This window comes from Ptychodera flava, chromosome 15 (genome assembly GCF_041260155.1).
Source record: "Ptychodera flava strain L36383 chromosome 15, AS_Pfla_20210202, whole genome shotgun sequence".
NCBI lineage: Eukaryota > Metazoa > Hemichordata > Enteropneusta > Ptychoderidae > Ptychodera > Ptychodera flava.
The window spans coordinates 23,942,936-23,960,276 of NC_091942.1; the positions used below are offsets into that span (position 1 = coordinate 23,942,936).

A 17,341-nucleotide genomic window follows, 5' to 3' on the forward strand; every position below is an offset into this window, starting at 1 on the left:
CAACGATTCATTGAAAAAACGTATGTGCCGTTGGCTGGTGTAGCTCGGCACGGCGTGACCTTTGACAGTCGGTCAATCAACGTTTACAGATCGATGGGAATAATATAAAATGAGATACTGAATCATGATTATGGAGAACACAATTTTCCACGTCTTATATAGGCTCTGAATCTCACGTCAAAACTATGTCAAAGATTAGAAGTTTTCAGGCGTACATGATTCGAAAACACCGCAGCTCGCGCACTGTCTTGCAACAGATCATACACAGATACATGATACACAACTTTCCATTTAGATTAGCTGTTTCGGCACTTGTAGGTTTTAGCCTAAATTGTTTCAGCCGGTAATGTTCACAACCCCGGTTTGTTCGGCGATGACAGCCTAGCCTTTTCGGCCTTTATCAGCGGCGCAGCCCATATCGTTTTGTCAGGACTGACATGGAAGACAGTAGGATAATACCATGGCGCGGCGGTACCAGAGTTGTTCTACCTCCATGGATAATACGGACAGTGCGAGTGAGCGTTTTGTCAGTGGGACTAACATAACAGTGGACGACAGTACGATAAAGCCAGCGAGCGTTTTGTCAGTATGATGACACAATTTGATAGAGACCTACAGCTGCCATGTACAGCCCAAAATCTTGCTGTTGTTCGTCCTCTAACATTGTCTTTGTCGCGCTACTCGACAGAAGTCGTCATCGCGTTCTATACAAGTACAGTAAGGCTGCTCTTAAAGTGACGTCACACTTCCGGGTTTGATTTTTTCGCGGGAAAATGTGACTAAGCTTCGGAAAACGCATTTTTTCCCCGGAAAATACGCACTTTAACCATTTTTCTGCCGTAAATTATTTGCTTGTGCCTTTCCATGTATTATTTAACGAGTGAAAATCACCTTTTCAGCGATTTCATTTTTACTCTTCACCAGCCCTTTAAATGGACCTTATACATTTGTATGTATGTCATGAAGATATCTTGAATTTTGTACTTGTGATGAATTTTTTGGATATTCTCATTTTAAGTAGAAATTATTCTTCTCTGAAACCGCCAGCCCATTTGCTCTTAAATTTGGGTTTGAAAATTGTAAGGGTGTTACCCTTCTAATTTGTTGAAATTATGACAAAATTTGCAAAATTACCGTTTTGGGGAAACTTTTGTCATTTTTGGTCAAAATAGTAAATATTTTTTAGTCCCCACGGACACCGTCCGGGGGCTTATAGGTTTGGTCATGTCCGTGCGTGTGTCCGTGCGTGCGTGCGTGCGTCCGTCATGCAGATATCTCAAAGACACCAGGAGCGATTCGTTCAAACTTGGTACAAGAATAGTACCCTACCTCATACAGATGCACGTCGATTTGTTTCACTATGCGATCAAATTTGGCCGTGTTAGAGGACTTTTTAGTTTTCACCTCCATAGACTCCCATGTATAAGGCAGTCCATAGACTCCCATGTATAAGGCAGTCCATAGACTCCCATGTATAAGACAGTCCATAGACTCCCATATATAAGGCCAAGAAAAATAAAAATTTAGTTTCTCATTGTATTCATATTGCAAAAAGGATGTAGTGACACAGTTTTTAGTCTCCACAGATATAGTCCAGGGGGCTTATAGATAGGGTCATGTCCGTCGGTGAGTCAATCCGTTCACGCAGATATCTCAGACACTCTGTCACGTGACCTTGATGACCTTTGACCTCAAAGATACATATTTGTCCATGACTCAGTAACCACAAGTGCTAAACCTTTCATATATGGTATGATGGGACACCCTATGACGCCACATATTGAACCTCATTAAATATGCACATATTTAATTTTGAGCGAGCCAATAGAGCTGGAGGTCTGATTTTTGGTTTATATGGATAACTTAGCATTACAATTTTTTTGACAAAATAGCACGTGACCTTGGTGACCTTTGACCTCAAATATACATATTTGTCCATAACTTAGTAACCACAGGTGCTACATCCTTCATATTTGGTATGATTGGACACCTTCTGACGCCACATATTGTACCTCATTAATTATGTGCATATCTAATTTTGAGCGAGCCAATAGAGCTGGAGGTCTGATTTTGGTATATAGGGATAACTCAGCAATACAATTTTTTTGACAAAATGTCACGTGACCTCAATGACCTTTGACCTCAAATATACATATTTGTGCATTACTCAGTAACCACAAGTGCTCACACCCTTCATATTTGGTATGATTGGACACCTTATGACGCCACATATTGTACCTCATTAATTATGTGCATATCTAATTTTGAGCGAGCCAATATAGCTAGATATATGATTTTTGGTATATAGGGATAGACTATAGGATAGAAATTTTTTGACATAATGTCATGTGACCTCGATGACATTTTACCTAAAATACACGATTATGTCAATAAATAAGTAACCACAAGTGCTATGTCCTTTATATTTAGTAGGATGGGAGACCTTATGACAACACATGCTTTACCTCATTAATTATGCACATATCTAATTTTGAGCAAGCCAATAGAGCTAGAGGTCTGAATTTTGGCATATATGGATAAATTAGCTATACAATTTTTTTTCAAAATGTCACGTGACCTTGATGACCTTTGACCTTGATTATGCATATATATGCATAACTCAGTAACCACAAGTTCTTTACGCTTCAATTTTGATAGGATAATAGGCCTTAAGCTGTCACATCTTGTACCTCATTTATTATGCGCATATGTTTTTCTTGGCTGGCCAATACAGCTAGAGGTCTGATCTTTTTTCCCGATTTAGAACCATAATTTAGACATGCCTCATGTTTTTCAAATTGGGAACAATGACATAGACATATGTGCCCATAGATCTGAACATATACACTCCAGTGATACTTCTTAATGACCACATTTCCCTGCCCCATCAAGACTAATACTCCTATTACAAGTGGGGACTATGTCATTGTCAATGACTTGTTCTTTATAACTGCTGGAAAGACAGCTTTTATATTTGGTGTACAGATGCCTGGGATGACAATACGGACGTGTGGAAATTGTCAAGAAATATGCAAATTTGTATTATTAAGACAATTTTATCATTTTCGGTCAAGAAAACATTTTAAAACAACGTCATTTTTTGTCAAGAAAACTTGTTCTGAAAAACTACTTGTCTGATAGCTTTGTAATTTGGTATAATAATCGCAATCATACCAGTCCATAATCCAATAACACTAGGTCAGAATTCGTAAGACAATAGTTGTAAACATAGACACAAAACAGCACAGAACAGACAGTAAATAGACAGTACACAAACAAAGTCAAATTCATGAAAGAAAGATATATGGACCTCTGGCCAAAAGACCAAGAAGTGATGTCAGGTGTTTCGAAAATAATAAGCGCATCCTGCCCCACATGTGGCACCCGCCATATATCAATCTGTAAGTCAGATAGGTAGTGGTCACTAACTAAGGCCCAATGTCACCGATGCCATCAGCGATCATTTGTCGAAGAGAGATATTGTATTTATCTACCAGCTTACGATACCTGCCAAAAAAGCGTTTGAATGTAGAGACAAGTCTTGCTCTGGTGTAACCTTGATTTAACAGTTTGTAAGAGAGATGGCCATGTCTCTCTACAAAATCACCATATGAACTGCATGCTCTTGCATATCGAATAAGCTGGGAAATGTATACCCCATAAGCTGGTGAGAGTGGAATATTACTGATGAGGTGTGGGAAATTGATTATACTAAAGTTGAAATCATCTCTCTTGTCATATAGCCTAGTAGAAAGGTGACCATTAGAGTCAAATTCAAGTAAAATGTCCAGATATGAAGCAGAAGAGGCCGTTTCTGTAGTTTCTTTAATCTCTCTCTTCTGGAGGATGAATCGTAGCGAGACATTCACTGAATTCAGAGTTATTCATTGAAATAACATCGTCTATGTCTCTAAATGTTAAGTTGAAAGTTCTAGCTACAGAGACCTTTTTCTGTTTGATAAGGTTCTGGATAAATTCTGCCTCGTATGAGAACAGAAATAAGTCGGCAAGCAAGGGAGCACAGTTAGTGCCCATAGGAATTCCTATACACTGTTGGAAAATGTGTCCTCCAAATTCAACAAATATGTTGTCAATGAGGAAATCAAGCATACTGATAATGTCTTTCTCGGTATAAAACACTTTAGCGTTAGTAATATTTTTAACAAAATATGTAGAATTATACCCTAATACTACATATTTGTAACGGCGTGAACCGTTTTTGTAGAAAACGCTTGGTTGATGACGTTTTTCAAGCGTTCTTTCCATTTATCATGTGGTATTGTGGTATACAATACAATTACAGTTTGGTAATTTGGTATAAAAGTCCTGAAGGATGTTATCTTCTGCTCTAAGTGTTGGGATATCCCAAATGTTGTATTATTTCTGTAATTTTCTCAGTCTTTGACCTTAAATGACCTACACCAACCCAGGATATATTGTGAGACTGTGGTTATGGCTGTTAACATAATTTTGTCATGTTTGGTATCAATTCGTAGTGAAATTTGATCCAGAAAATAAAGCAAACGTTATTTTTTTCATTTTGGACCAATGTTCACAACTTTTCCATGTAAGACACAAGAACTGATAAGAAATTTCGAGCCAGAATAATTCCAGATGTCCCATTTTTCTAAAGTGGACCTCCAGTACCTATGCAGACCTTATTTGCTTTTGTCATTCCTGTTTGTCTGGTTGTACTATGTGTAACTCATTGTCATAACATCAACGCATAATTTTCCTGCACTGAACAGATAGAAAACGGCATTCATTGTTGATCTTTGGTACCAATACTAGTATGTACCAATTCCTTTCAAATGTGAGCGACACCATGTCATTTGGCGGGTATTTTTCAATATATATGGTATAAGTTTGTTTTCTTGTAATCTTTGATTAGAAATATTGCTTGGTTAAGTGCAGTGCCACCTTCAACAAATCTTTAATGGCCTGATTTCAAGGAATCCCAAACCAAATTCTAGCTATCAGACTAGTTCTTGTTCAGTGATGAAGATTTATAAGGAAAAATGAGTAGAGAAAGTCAAACAATTTACATAGCAAAATTTTATCATGATTTGAACAAATCTACATTTACAACAATCTACATCATGGTATTCCAAGGATTATAGGTACAAATTATCATGGCAACATTACCGAATACATTTTAAAAGTTCCACTAAAGGGTAGATGAATTATTCACGATTTTCAACAAAAACAGTGACTCTATGACAATTATACACAGTTAACAGATACACATATTTATTGCTGAGATCAAGTTATTCTCTGTTTAAAGTAGATACATGCAAATGCTTGTAAGACTTAGCTTATGAAAATATATTTGTATATGAGTGCCCATAGATATATACCTTCCAATAGATTCTGAATTTGTAATACTTCTATTTATTGTTTTCACTTATGTCCATAAATGACATCATCATTGTAAACAGTTCATGAACATGAAAATGTTAGGTTTAAGGTTTATTAACAGTCTCACTAATCGGTTGGTTATTCCCCATTTTGTTGTACATATTTGTCATACACCAGTTTGGCTGATACAACATCTTCTACTGCCATACCTACATGCAAAGAAACAATCACAGCAACAAATATTTTAATTATAGTGTACGAAAGATATTTGAAAAGCATCTTTTGGTTCACATGACATGTGCTGTATATGGTATTTTTCAGATTCAATGTGTGGAAATGCAATTATCTTTGCTTTACAGATAAGCTTTTAATATTTATCATGTAATAAGTTTAAAATTAGTTGCAAATACTTGCATAAATTTTTCATTTTATGATAATACACCAACTGCATATCGCTGTCAGTCGCCCTGGGAGTACATATTTTTGTCAGGGTACAGATGTGCATCAGAAGAGGTTAAGACACTGTGTTTAAGTGAAATATACTGTATAATTACCAAGAGACTTGAACACAGTGGTTTTGTCCCCGAAAGCCTCTTTTGTACCATTCACTAAATCCCCTATTTCTGCATAGACCTCGGCTTTGGAAATCAACACATCACCAGATTCTTTCATTGCAGCCTCCCTACTGTCGACATAAACCACTGACTTCTGCATCAATTCAGATGAAATTTCCTGTTGGTGTGGATGACATGCTCCTACACCTGTAGAAAAAGAGAAACCAGAAAAGAAATCATATGTCTGGAGCTTATTTACTTAAGTAGCAAGGTATTCCCCATTTGAAGCGTACTGCAAAAGATATGAATTGTGAGCCAACTTCATTGCTAAAATTGCCATATGCACAAGATACTATAGGTACAATTTCCAACCATTCTGCCCAGCTACTACTCAATCACACTCATACGGATGTGTATTCTATATAATTGCCTGAATGCATGGGTCTATGTGTCCAAGAGCAGGTGACAATTTGCCCAATGCCACGAGGGCAAATTGTTTCCAGCTTCGAGGGCACATAAACCCATGCATTCAGGCAATAACATTTTTATTACATACCTGTTCACACTTAATACTGTATGACAGTTAGTTACATGCAAGGTATTCTCAAACAATTTTACCATTATCGATCAACATCAAACAGATTATACCGAAAGTCAAAATCGCGATGCGCGCACGGATATTTTACATCTGGCGTTAAGCGTCTACCTTGATGTCGAATGGCTTCACCGGACTGGTAACTATGGAAGCCGGGCCATACATAATTCAGACGGCCCGCTAATTCCCCGGATGTTCCCACTGAAATCAATGCACTGATTTCCACTCACATCGAGGCCTGTAATAAAGGGTCCAACTTGCCTACTTAAAAGATTAGCTTTGCAACATCGAATGGCTTCCAATGTGAGTAAATAGATGAAATTGTCAAACTCATAAAGTTGAGAGGACAAATTGTTATATTTTTATCTGGCAAGAAAATGCGCCTTGTGACAATCCTGTTTTATAGTACACCTGATGCTGACGAGCAATGTTTATTTTCCTGATCGGATGTGAGGAAATGTGCATGTTCCATGACCTTAAGGATTGTAAGAGTATTTGTATAAAGCGTCGGTGTCATCACTGCATGAAAATACCATAATTTAGGTTAGTTTGCAGTCAGACCCACCAGAATCATTCTATTACTGTTTACATTAGTTGTAACAAATTAACATTTAGAATTATCACGAAAGGTAATCGAATCTTGATTTACCTCCTGAAAATCGCAAATTTGATGTAGTGCCCGATAGTGACTTCTCGCTAACTCCCCAGCACCGAGAATGCAGAGGATTTTGGATTCTTTAGGAGCAAGGTACTGGAACCAAAAGGAGGATAGAGTGACATTGATAATTGCCATCTCATTTTTGATAAAATACGAGTTAATTCCTGTCTGCCATATCTCATAATAAAAACATTTTAAAAGTAAGACAAAAAATAGAGACGTCCCGATTGACCAACAGGACGGGGAGACAAGGAAGGAGAAAGGGAGACAGGGCAGCATTTTATGCATTCCTTCATGTCTTTATGTTGTTGCTTCTCAAGTTAATGAGTGTTGTATCCAATTAAAGACTACGGGGATACACCTTTTTACATAATAGAGACTTAAGATACACTCAATGCTAAGCAGGTGTCTTCTAAGATTTTGGTCATATAGGCCTAATAATAATAATAATAATAATTTATTTATAAAGCGTCTATATCCATTGTGATAAAAAGTGATCAAAGACGCTACATTAAAAATTACATTGCCATTTAAGATTGAAAATGACGCAAGTAAAATGAGAAAAGTTCACAGCGCTCAAAGAAAAATATACAAGTGAAAATTTAAAAATCAAACAAAAACAACACTTCACACATCAACTCATCTTGTAAACTTACGTCATCCAAAAAGTACATAAAAAGATTAACTAAAGGCTACTTTAAAGAGTTGCGTTTACGGTTTCATTTAAAAGAAGAGAGAGTAGGAAGTGGAAGATTGTTCCAAAGAACGGGTGCCGCAACACTGAAAGCACGATCCGCATATTTCTCAGTAGGTGACCTATTTAGGCAGAGTTTAAACTGATCAGCAGATCTCAATTACGATTTTGAACATACAAAGAAATCATGTCACGTAGGTAGTTTGGAGCAACGGAATGGATATATTTATAATTGACAATTAAAATCTTCAAAATGATGTGGTTAAACTATTAAAGCAACACAATATTCACCTTTGTTGCAACAGCAGATGCCGCTGCTGTTCTCATGCTTGTGATGACCATTCCATCCATGATCTAATATGAAGAAAATAACCATAAAATACAGATAACACAGATAATCTATCACAATCGTCCAAAAGGCACTATGTTCTGTGTTCTGATTTGATAGAATTTTAAATGAATATTTGTGGTTGTTTACGTTGGCAACTTTACGACACCACAGAAAATGTTTGCTTTTAACGTTAACCGAGGTTTACTCGGGAGCCTTTTCAGCTGAATTGAAAAATCAATGTCAATAATTAATTTTGACAGATAAATAATTTGAAAAAGCGAAGCGGTTTACACGTACTATTTTAGAGATGGACTTGTCCAGATTTTGCATGAACACGATGGCACAAGGACACAGCACATGGCCACTGCAAACTACTGATGACTATACACTTACAGACTAGATTGATCCATTAGACGGCTCAAACGTAACAATGGTAGCCATTCGAATTGGCAGTCCCTTGGCAGCATTGTTCGGAAAGAAGGGTAATAGTTTGATAGCAAGTGCATTGTCTTGAGCAGAGTAGCCAGGCATTGAACCAAGAAATCTGAAAGTAGTAAGGAAGACGAAAAGTATACCAGTAAGTAACAAATTAACTACGAAAACACAGAACATAAAAATCTACACATACGTTATCAGAAATTGGCACAAACACACGGAAATTAAATACGGCTATTTGTTTTACATATTTATATTAAATGATACCCCATCGATTCAGAGACACGTGTAAGGTGAGAGTTTCCCAATAGGACCATAATCTTCCATGGGGTCCAATATACGTCGTAAAATATTGTACATATTATAGACACCTAAAACTGAATATACTAAAAAGTAAGGAATTTTAAAATCAGGACAAACTAAAACAACGAACGAAATAAAACACACTAGCATTCACTAATTAGCTATTTTTCAAGCATTGGCCATCAATGACACGAAAGCAACGTTTTATGCTTACACTCACTACATGAAAAGTCTACACAAATTACAGTACATAGTAAAATCGGGGCTACGTCTAGATGGGCTTGCACTAAATACATTCTTACATTTATTGTATTACATTTATTACATTAACAGTCTGCAAGAATTACATTATAAGATCGGGGTTAGGTCTAGATGGACTTGAACGAAATGCATTCTTTGCATTTAATTCAGTTTTTCATGTATTATGCTCATTACATTAAATGTGTGCACGAATGGCATTATAAGATCGGAGCCTGTCTATAGATGTATTTTGTGCAGGGCCGGCCCAAACTCGCGAAGACGTCCGATCGACCCCCCGTCGAAGTCCCGATAGTTAAGCATGGCCATCTGTTGGCAGCAATTACGGTCTGCACATACGCGGCCCTCGACGTGCATATATGTACACGTCAAACTCCCAACTTTGGGAGTTTGGAGTGTAAAATACGGTCTATGGGCCGCGTAGGTGCAGAGCACGTCGAAGTCCCGATCGCAAAGTAAAAATGTATTAAATTTACAGAATGTATTTCGTGCAAGGCCCTCCCAAACTCCCGATGATATCCGATCGGCCCTCTCGACGAAGTTCTGATCGTAATGTGTATTTCGCGCAGACATTTAATGAAAAAAAATGTATTATATGTGAAAAATGTATTACGTGCATGAATAAACGAAATAATGTAAAGCGTGCAGAAGTCTTGACTATTGGCCATGATGGTTGCAGTTTGTGCAGTCAATACTTTGACGATTTGGAACTTTTAAGATTTTGACATGCTTACGCTGCCGAACAAATCTTCCCAGATGAGAAGGAGGGGGCAGAGTCCGTTTTCAGAATTACGATAATGCAAGTCCATGGTACACAGCATATTAATTACTTGAAAAAAATAAGCAATATGACGTGGTGGAGAATTTGGGTACCGATCTCCATACCTCTCAATACATAACCTTACCGTTTCTGCATGCGACAAAGTTTGACTTCTTTATTATTATTATTATTATTATTATTATTATTATTATTATTATTATTTAACTTTATTTACTGTCGATAACATGTTCGGCCAATAAGGCCGATCTTCCACAAGGTCGACATTAAAAAATTTACAGAATGACAGAGGAAAAAAAATACAAATACTAATACGAGCAACAAACCAATAAAAAATCAGGTCAAGAAAAATAACAGCAATTAGGACATATCACACCCGATCCATGAGAAATTTATAAAATTGCAACTTGAAAGATCTCAGATTTGGGCTGTTTTTCAGAGATGAGGGGAGTTCATTCCAAAGGACAGCAACAGAATATGAAAGGCTTTTTCTCATTATTTCCGTTCTAATTTTTGGCAAGTACAAGTTGTTTGTTGAAGTTGAGCGCAGAGACCTGGATGAATGAACGTTAGCAGGCTGGAAAAGATTACTCAAATAATTTGGACACAAGCCATTGACAATTTGGAACATCTGGACCCCTTTTTGATAAATCAAGCGACTACCAAGTGGAAGTAGGCCCAAAGTTTTAAACAATGGACCAGTTGGTTGATCCCATTTAGCCCCACAAACTAAACGAATAGCTTGTTTTTGCAACTGAAAAAGTTTGTTACAGTAGGATTGATCACAATTTCCCCAAACAACCGAACAGTAGTCGAAGGTTGATTCAATATAACTTGTATAGAACAATCTCCGTGCCCGTAAGGGCAAGAGATGTCGTATTCGTCGTAACAAAGCCAATTGACTAGATAATTTACCACGCAAGGAATTCACATGAGCGCTCCATGAAAGATTGCAATTCAGAATTACTCCTAGGAGTTTTAAAGGCAAACATGCTTGAAGAATTCAACCAAGTATAGACATACACGACCAAACTATTCCCGATCTTATCGTGTACATGAAACATTCTGATCGTATGTAAATGTTGCACAATTTAAAGTTTACTTATGTAAGTTACCCCTTGTGTTCTTTGACTGGTATGAAGTTCCTCAATGGTTGGTCTACTCCACCTTCCTCATCCTTTGAAAAGTTTCCCATTGCCTTCTCTATCACTGGTATCAAGTCTTCCATCTTCAGCACTTGTTGGACCAATTCCTTGCTGATAAACTTGGGTGGGTTCGCCATCTTTGCAGCTTCCAAAATTTCAACTCTTTTGCGACAAAGGAATGAATACAATTAATAAGTCACAGACATTTTATGCATATCGCATAAAATCTCTGTGACATATGACTTTTTATGCATATTAATCATGGATATTTTAAAAGTAAAAAAAATGCGTGGGCATTGACAAACAGATCACAGGAAGGGTGAACAAAATGGGTACACCAGCGTGACTGAAAATCAGGAGAAAAGGTTGACCTTGCTGTTTTTGCAAAATAATTGCACATAGAAGCTGAAAAAGGGAAGGAACATGCACTCCTTTAAAGACTACAAATTTGTGAAATCCCCCAGAGCGAAGGAAAAATTGCATGTTCTCTTCAGGAAGACTTCAAAGATTCGGTTGTCCATTCCCTAAAAAGCCAACACGTCACTCTACTCTCGGAGGGGCATTGCGAAAAACACCAGCACTGCCACTTTTGCATATAACAATATTTACATGGGTCAAACAAACAAAACGAACGACATGCTGGACGGAAATGTTTGCATGTTCTGCCCATCCAAAACACAATAGCTCACATCACGAAAGGTGAAATATTGCATATTCTCATTCTGTCCGCCCTCTGTAGATAAAATAGTTAATCCCTGTGAGTGACGTGGCCTGTACCTTCGAAAAGGTAGAACACGATTGGAACTAATTTGGGATAATTGGATCTTCATATTTTTCAAATTTCTCGAAAGTGTTAGGTGCCCTATAGCTGAATGTTGCAATATTACAAATTACTCATAAAAACAAGAGTGTAACTTAAAAACAAAAGTAGATGAGGTTACATTTGGAGATTAAATCGACATTAATTCGCCATCCAATTATCCCAAATTAGTTCCAATCATGTTGTAGATGACTGTTGACATATGGCCTTTCTATCAAAATTCTTATCAGCAAGAAAAGTATATAAAAGGTTAAGGTAGACAAGGAGATTTCATCATACATTCACCGGCGTCCTCTGGTTTCTTTTACTCTGCGACACGAATGTAACTTGTCATATGCGTGGCTCATCTAAATGATGGAGATCTTACAATTCTGGAAAAATTCTCTGTCGTTCTCAGACACGCAAATCACTGATCACATGTTAGAATGCAATGCAAACAATAGATTACCCATTGACATTATTGTGGTACCGACAGCATGAATGTGACACACAGTTTTTAAGACTCTTTGAATCAGAAAAGTATTTTTTCGATCAGTTTGGTGTAAGAAAGATCTGCAAAGTGCGCCTTGACATATGTGTGGACGCAATGGTCAATATGCTGCTAAAGGTATACAATGGGCCACCAAGGGCACAGTGATAAAGAGCGTTGAACACCCAGTTCGTTTATGTTTGAGAGCGTATCTCATGTAATGGGAAAGTTGTGGCAACTTACTCACTATTCGATGGACCATATGAGAGCTTTACTGTTAGACCTACCGACAAAGTAGGGGCAAAGAAATACCCTGACGGCGACATTAAATTCATCACGGTAGTCTGTATGCTACCTCTATGGTCAGGGTATAGCCCGTATGCCATGATAAGATCGCTCAGTCTCCAACCTTGGCCCTCTAGTTTCGACGCCACGACCTCGGGGCACGTGCGCCAAGTAGCTATTAAAGAGTATGCATAGTAACTGTCTAAGATTTCATGCATGTCTTTAACTTTGTTTCGTGCTCGCTCAATGGTACATGGTGCCACAGGCCCATAAAGGATTAAAGTCACAATGACCTTACGTTTACAGGCTTACTTACCGTAGTTGCGCCCCGATGTTGTTTATCGTATCATATCATGTGCGTGAGGATACGACATCTGACCTCGACTGAACTTTCGTAAAGGTTTATGGGAGAGGGCAGGAGCATAGTAGTATAAGAAGTGATTGGACGATTGAACAATTTTTGCCCACTGATTGAACTGAGACATTACATCATTGTCTACATGCAGCTAACATTTATTGCTCTGTAAAATTGAAAAGAAAGATAAAAGATCTCTTGGTAGCATTTACACAGTGAATAAAGTAAATGGACAAATATTGGCAGCATCTAATGCTTTTACGTGACATCCCAGTTTTGCAGAAGTTAAAGGCCAGGGACTAGATCCCGGGATCAAGTTTGTTTTAGTCTATAAGAGGATTATGGAGTGTCATAGCCTTTTGTTTTCCATTGAAATAGTAATCTAATAAGTAGCTTTCCCTGTGGGACAATCTGATGCCGCCACAGCCTTTTAAGGTATTTCGCGCCTCAAAAGTGAAAGACAAACGTTTGCTCAAATTTTCCAGTGAATTCCTATCTGTCATATCACAATTAAAAGAGACTTGAAAGGCAAGGAAAAAATTAGACCCATCAAGGATGACCAGTGGGACGGGGAGACAAGGCAACATTGATTGCATTTCTTCATGGCGATATGTTGTGGGTTCTCAAACTAATGAGCGTCGTCGTATCCAATAAATAAAGACTACAGATTAACATCTTTAGAATCAACTGAAGGCAAACAAACTTTCTCACATAATATAAAGAATACCTAGGATAAACCTTTAACCTTTCAAATTCTCGGAACAATATCCAATGCATAGCACGTGCCTTATACGTTTTTGGTCATAGTTTATCTGAAATAAACATAATATATATATTCATCTGAAATAAACATTATATATATATATATATATATATATATATATATATATATATATATATATATATATATATATATATATATATATATATATAAACGAAAATGGTTTGCTTGTCAATGTAGGCAAAGTATAGTGCTCAATGCATTTCTGCAGGGCGGTAATACTGAGAATCTAGGAACTTGTAGTTGTCACTCTACAGGCTGTTTCATGCGCTAAGCAATCATCAGGAGTGAAGGTTGGGCGGCAATAGAACTGTTTATATTGTGTTGCAGGTGGGCATGCATATTCAAATAAGCGGTTGTGGCCAATGGCAAGTCAGTTATTACAGAGGAGGAATTGCTGCGGTGTCTGCATTTTGAGAGGAATTCAGCACGTTTGTTGAGGGTTGATTTGCTATCTGAATAAATTATATGGAGTTTTTCTGTTATGCAAAGGTTACAGCGTTTGGTTTTATTTGAATAGGGGGGAGCTCTGTCGATGATTGACCATTTGATGTCGTAGTTTATGTTGTTGCCTTTGAGCTTCCATATGAATTTTGAGAGCTCTGTGCTATTTCTGTGCTTGGGAGTTTTGAAAGTGTACTTGTGATACGTGTATCTTTGTTTGAAGGTTGAGTCCGTGAGTCCAATGTAGTGTTTCTGATCGTTGCTTGTGGTGACAGTGGCTTTGTATATTACTGAAGAGGTGAGGCAGTTTCCTGAAAGTGGACAATCGTCTTTTTTGCGGCAGTTGCACCACTTCTCTTGCTCCCTGTCTTTTTGTAGTATTTGGTTGTTGTGGGCTTTGATTATACTTCCCATGTTTCTGGAGCAACTGTAGCTTACTTTTACGTTGTTTTTATTGAAGAGCTTGTGCAGACGGTGGCCTTCTGGAAAGTGGGTCTTAATCAAGTTCAGGAATGTTCTGCCGATGTTGGTTTTCACTGCCTTGTTGAACGGGGGATTGTACCAAATGATTCGTCTGCTGCGTTTTCTTTTGTTTCGTTGCTTGGTGACGGGGGTATACCGCCCTGCAGAAATGCATTGAGCACTATACTTTGCCTGCATTGACAAGCAAACCATTTTCGTAAACTGCTCCCATTAGTGTCGAGCACTATAGTCAAGACTGGCATCCAACATGGAACGAGTAAACTTCGGATATTCAATGAAAAACATCCCTATACCATCTATGAAGGAATACAAGAAGTGGTTGATCGAGAAAACAGAGAGCGTCCTGAAGCGCATGAGATGGAAACTACTACACTTTCTCAAAAAAACAGAAGACACCGAAGAGAGGAGGGAAACATTCGGTTTCAAAACCAGTAAGTACCCACCCCAAATCGACGAGATGAAGGCCTTTGAAGACGATGTCCAGAAAATGGTAGAAACTGTAGAATTCCGTGATGTCAAGTGTGATTTCCAAAAGCGACTCAAACAAGACCTGAAAATGATAAACTTATCATCCCGGCCGACAAAACCACTAACTTCTACAAAACATCCAAGGAACATTACGATAAACTCCTACACGACAACATCACTAAATCATACAAAAAAGTGAACGATGATAGCATCTACGAAATCAACAAGGAGGCCAAATCCACCACCGAAAAGCTACACATCGAAGACAGGGTTGAAACAATAGCAAAGAAAGAAGCCTTCATCACCCTAAAAGACCACAAGGACAATTTCATAAACAAGCCAACCTGCAGACTCATCAATCCATCCAAAACAGAAATCGGCACCATAAGCAAGATTAACCAGGATGTACTCTCCAAAACCAATCTAAATCAATGGAAAAACACGTCAAATGTCATAAACTGGTTCAAAAGAATTCAACGGAAAGCAAGCAAAAGTTTCATCGCCTTTGACATTATAGAATTCTACCCGTCAATCACAAAGAAATTGCTAACAGAAGCTATCCATCACGCACGGAAATACACCGACATCTCCGACGAAGAAGAAGAAATCATAATGCACTCAAGAAAATCCGCACTGTTCAACAACGATTCCGTATGGACCAAGAGAAACTCAGAAGACATGTTTGACATAACCATGGGAAGTTTTGACGGAGCTGAGATATGTGAGCTCGTCGGATTGTACATCCTCTCCCACCTCAGCAAGAAACTCGGCAAAGAAAACACCGGTCTTTACCGAGACGACGGGCTCGCCATCACAAGCAGTAAATCAGCAAGGCAATGTGAAAAACTGAAAAAGGAACTCACTTCCATTTTCCACGCATTTGATCTCCGCATAACTATCCAAGCGAACATCAAGACCACTAACTTCCTTGACGTAACATTCAATCTGGAAAATGCTTCTTACCAACCATACAGCAAACCAAACAACCAGCTTCTCTACGTCGATAGACAATCCAACCACCCCCCGCCAATCCTGGAACAAATACCTACCTCAGTCAACAGCAGAATATCAAACATCTCAGATTGTGAAACAACATTCAAGAAAGCAGCCCCCGACTTCGAAAAGGCGCTGAAACAAAGTGGATACACATACAAAATGAAGTACGAGCCCCCGTCACCAAGCAACGAAAACAAAAGAAAACGCAGCAGACGAATCATTTGGTACAATCCCCCGTTCAACAAGGCAGTGAAAACCAACATCGGCAGAACATTCCTGAACTTGATTAAGACCCACTTTCCAGAAGGCCACCGTCTACACAAGCTCTTCAATAAAAACAACGTAAAAGTAAGCTACAGTTGCTCCAGAAACATGGGAAGTATAATCAAAGCCCACAACAACCAAATACTACAAAAAGACAGGGAGCAAGAGAAGTGGTGCAACTGCCGCAAAAAAGACGATTGTCCACTTTCAGGAAACTGCCTCACCTCTTCAGTAATATACAAAGCCACTGTCACCACAAGCAACGATCAGAAACACTACATTGGACTCACGGACTCAACCTTCAAACAAAGATACACGTATCACAAGTACACTTTCAAAACTCCCAAGCACAGAAATAGCACAGAGCTCTCAAAATTCATATGGAAGCTCAAAGGCAACAACATAAACTACGACATCAAATGGTCAATCATCGACAGAGCTCCCCCCTATTCAAATAAAACCAAACGCTGAACCTTTGCATAACAGAAAAACTCCATATAATTTATTCAGATAGCAAATCAACCCTCAACAAACGTGCTGAATTCCTCTCAAAATGCAGACACCGCAGCAAATTCCTCCTCTGTAATAACTGACTTGCCATTGGCCACAACCGCTTATTTGAATATGCATGCCCACCTGCAACACAATATAAACAGTTCTATTGCCGCCCAACCTTCACTCCTGATGATTGCTTAGCGCATGAAACAGCCTGTAGAGTGACAACTACAAGTTCCTAGATTCTCAGTATATATATATATATATATATATATATATATATATATATATATATAATATATATATATATATATATATATGGTGTATATGGCATATATGGTATATGGTATATATATATATATATATATATAT

The 17,341-nt window shown here is 38.0% G+C and overlaps 1 protein-coding gene across 2 annotated transcripts; it reads right to left on the minus strand.

Annotated features, from left to right (window-relative positions):
- Positions 1–7,151: 7,151 nt before the first annotated feature.
- LOC139151625 (ketimine reductase mu-crystallin-like) lies at positions 7,152–13,058 on the minus strand. 2 transcript variants are annotated; one of them, XR_011556465.1, is made up of 5 exons: positions 13,000–13,058; positions 11,080–11,271; positions 8,584–8,734; positions 8,151–8,213; positions 7,152–7,258 (listed from the first exon to the last, which is right to left on the minus strand). XR_011556465.1 is itself a non-coding variant. In XM_070724548.1 (4 exons), exons 2-3 carry the CDS (start codon positions 11,244–11,246, stop codon positions 8,587–8,589), a joined length of 315 nt encoding a protein of 104 aa, XP_070580649.1. In that variant the 5' UTR covers positions 11,247–11,271; positions 13,000–13,058; the 3' UTR covers positions 7,161–7,258; positions 8,584–8,586. The 2 variants fall into 2 exon arrangements, 1 of the variants encoding a protein (XP_070580649.1); XM_070724548.1 differs by lacking the exon at positions 8,151–8,213 and having other exon boundaries at positions 7,161–7,258.
- Between the last annotated feature and the right edge of the window lie 4,283 nt (positions 13,059–17,341).

What these genes read in the sequence shown, in the direction of transcription:
- LOC139151625 (XM_070724548.1), bottom strand. Translation starts at nt 11,246, where the DNA reads ATGGCGAACCCACCCAAGTTTATCAGCAAGGAATTGGTCCAACAAGTG. An exon ending in CCAGTCAAAGAACACAAGGG is followed by an intron (nt 8,735 to 11,079) that starts GTAACTTACATA and finishes TACTACTTTCAG; the next exon opens with ATTTCTTGGTTCAATGCCTG.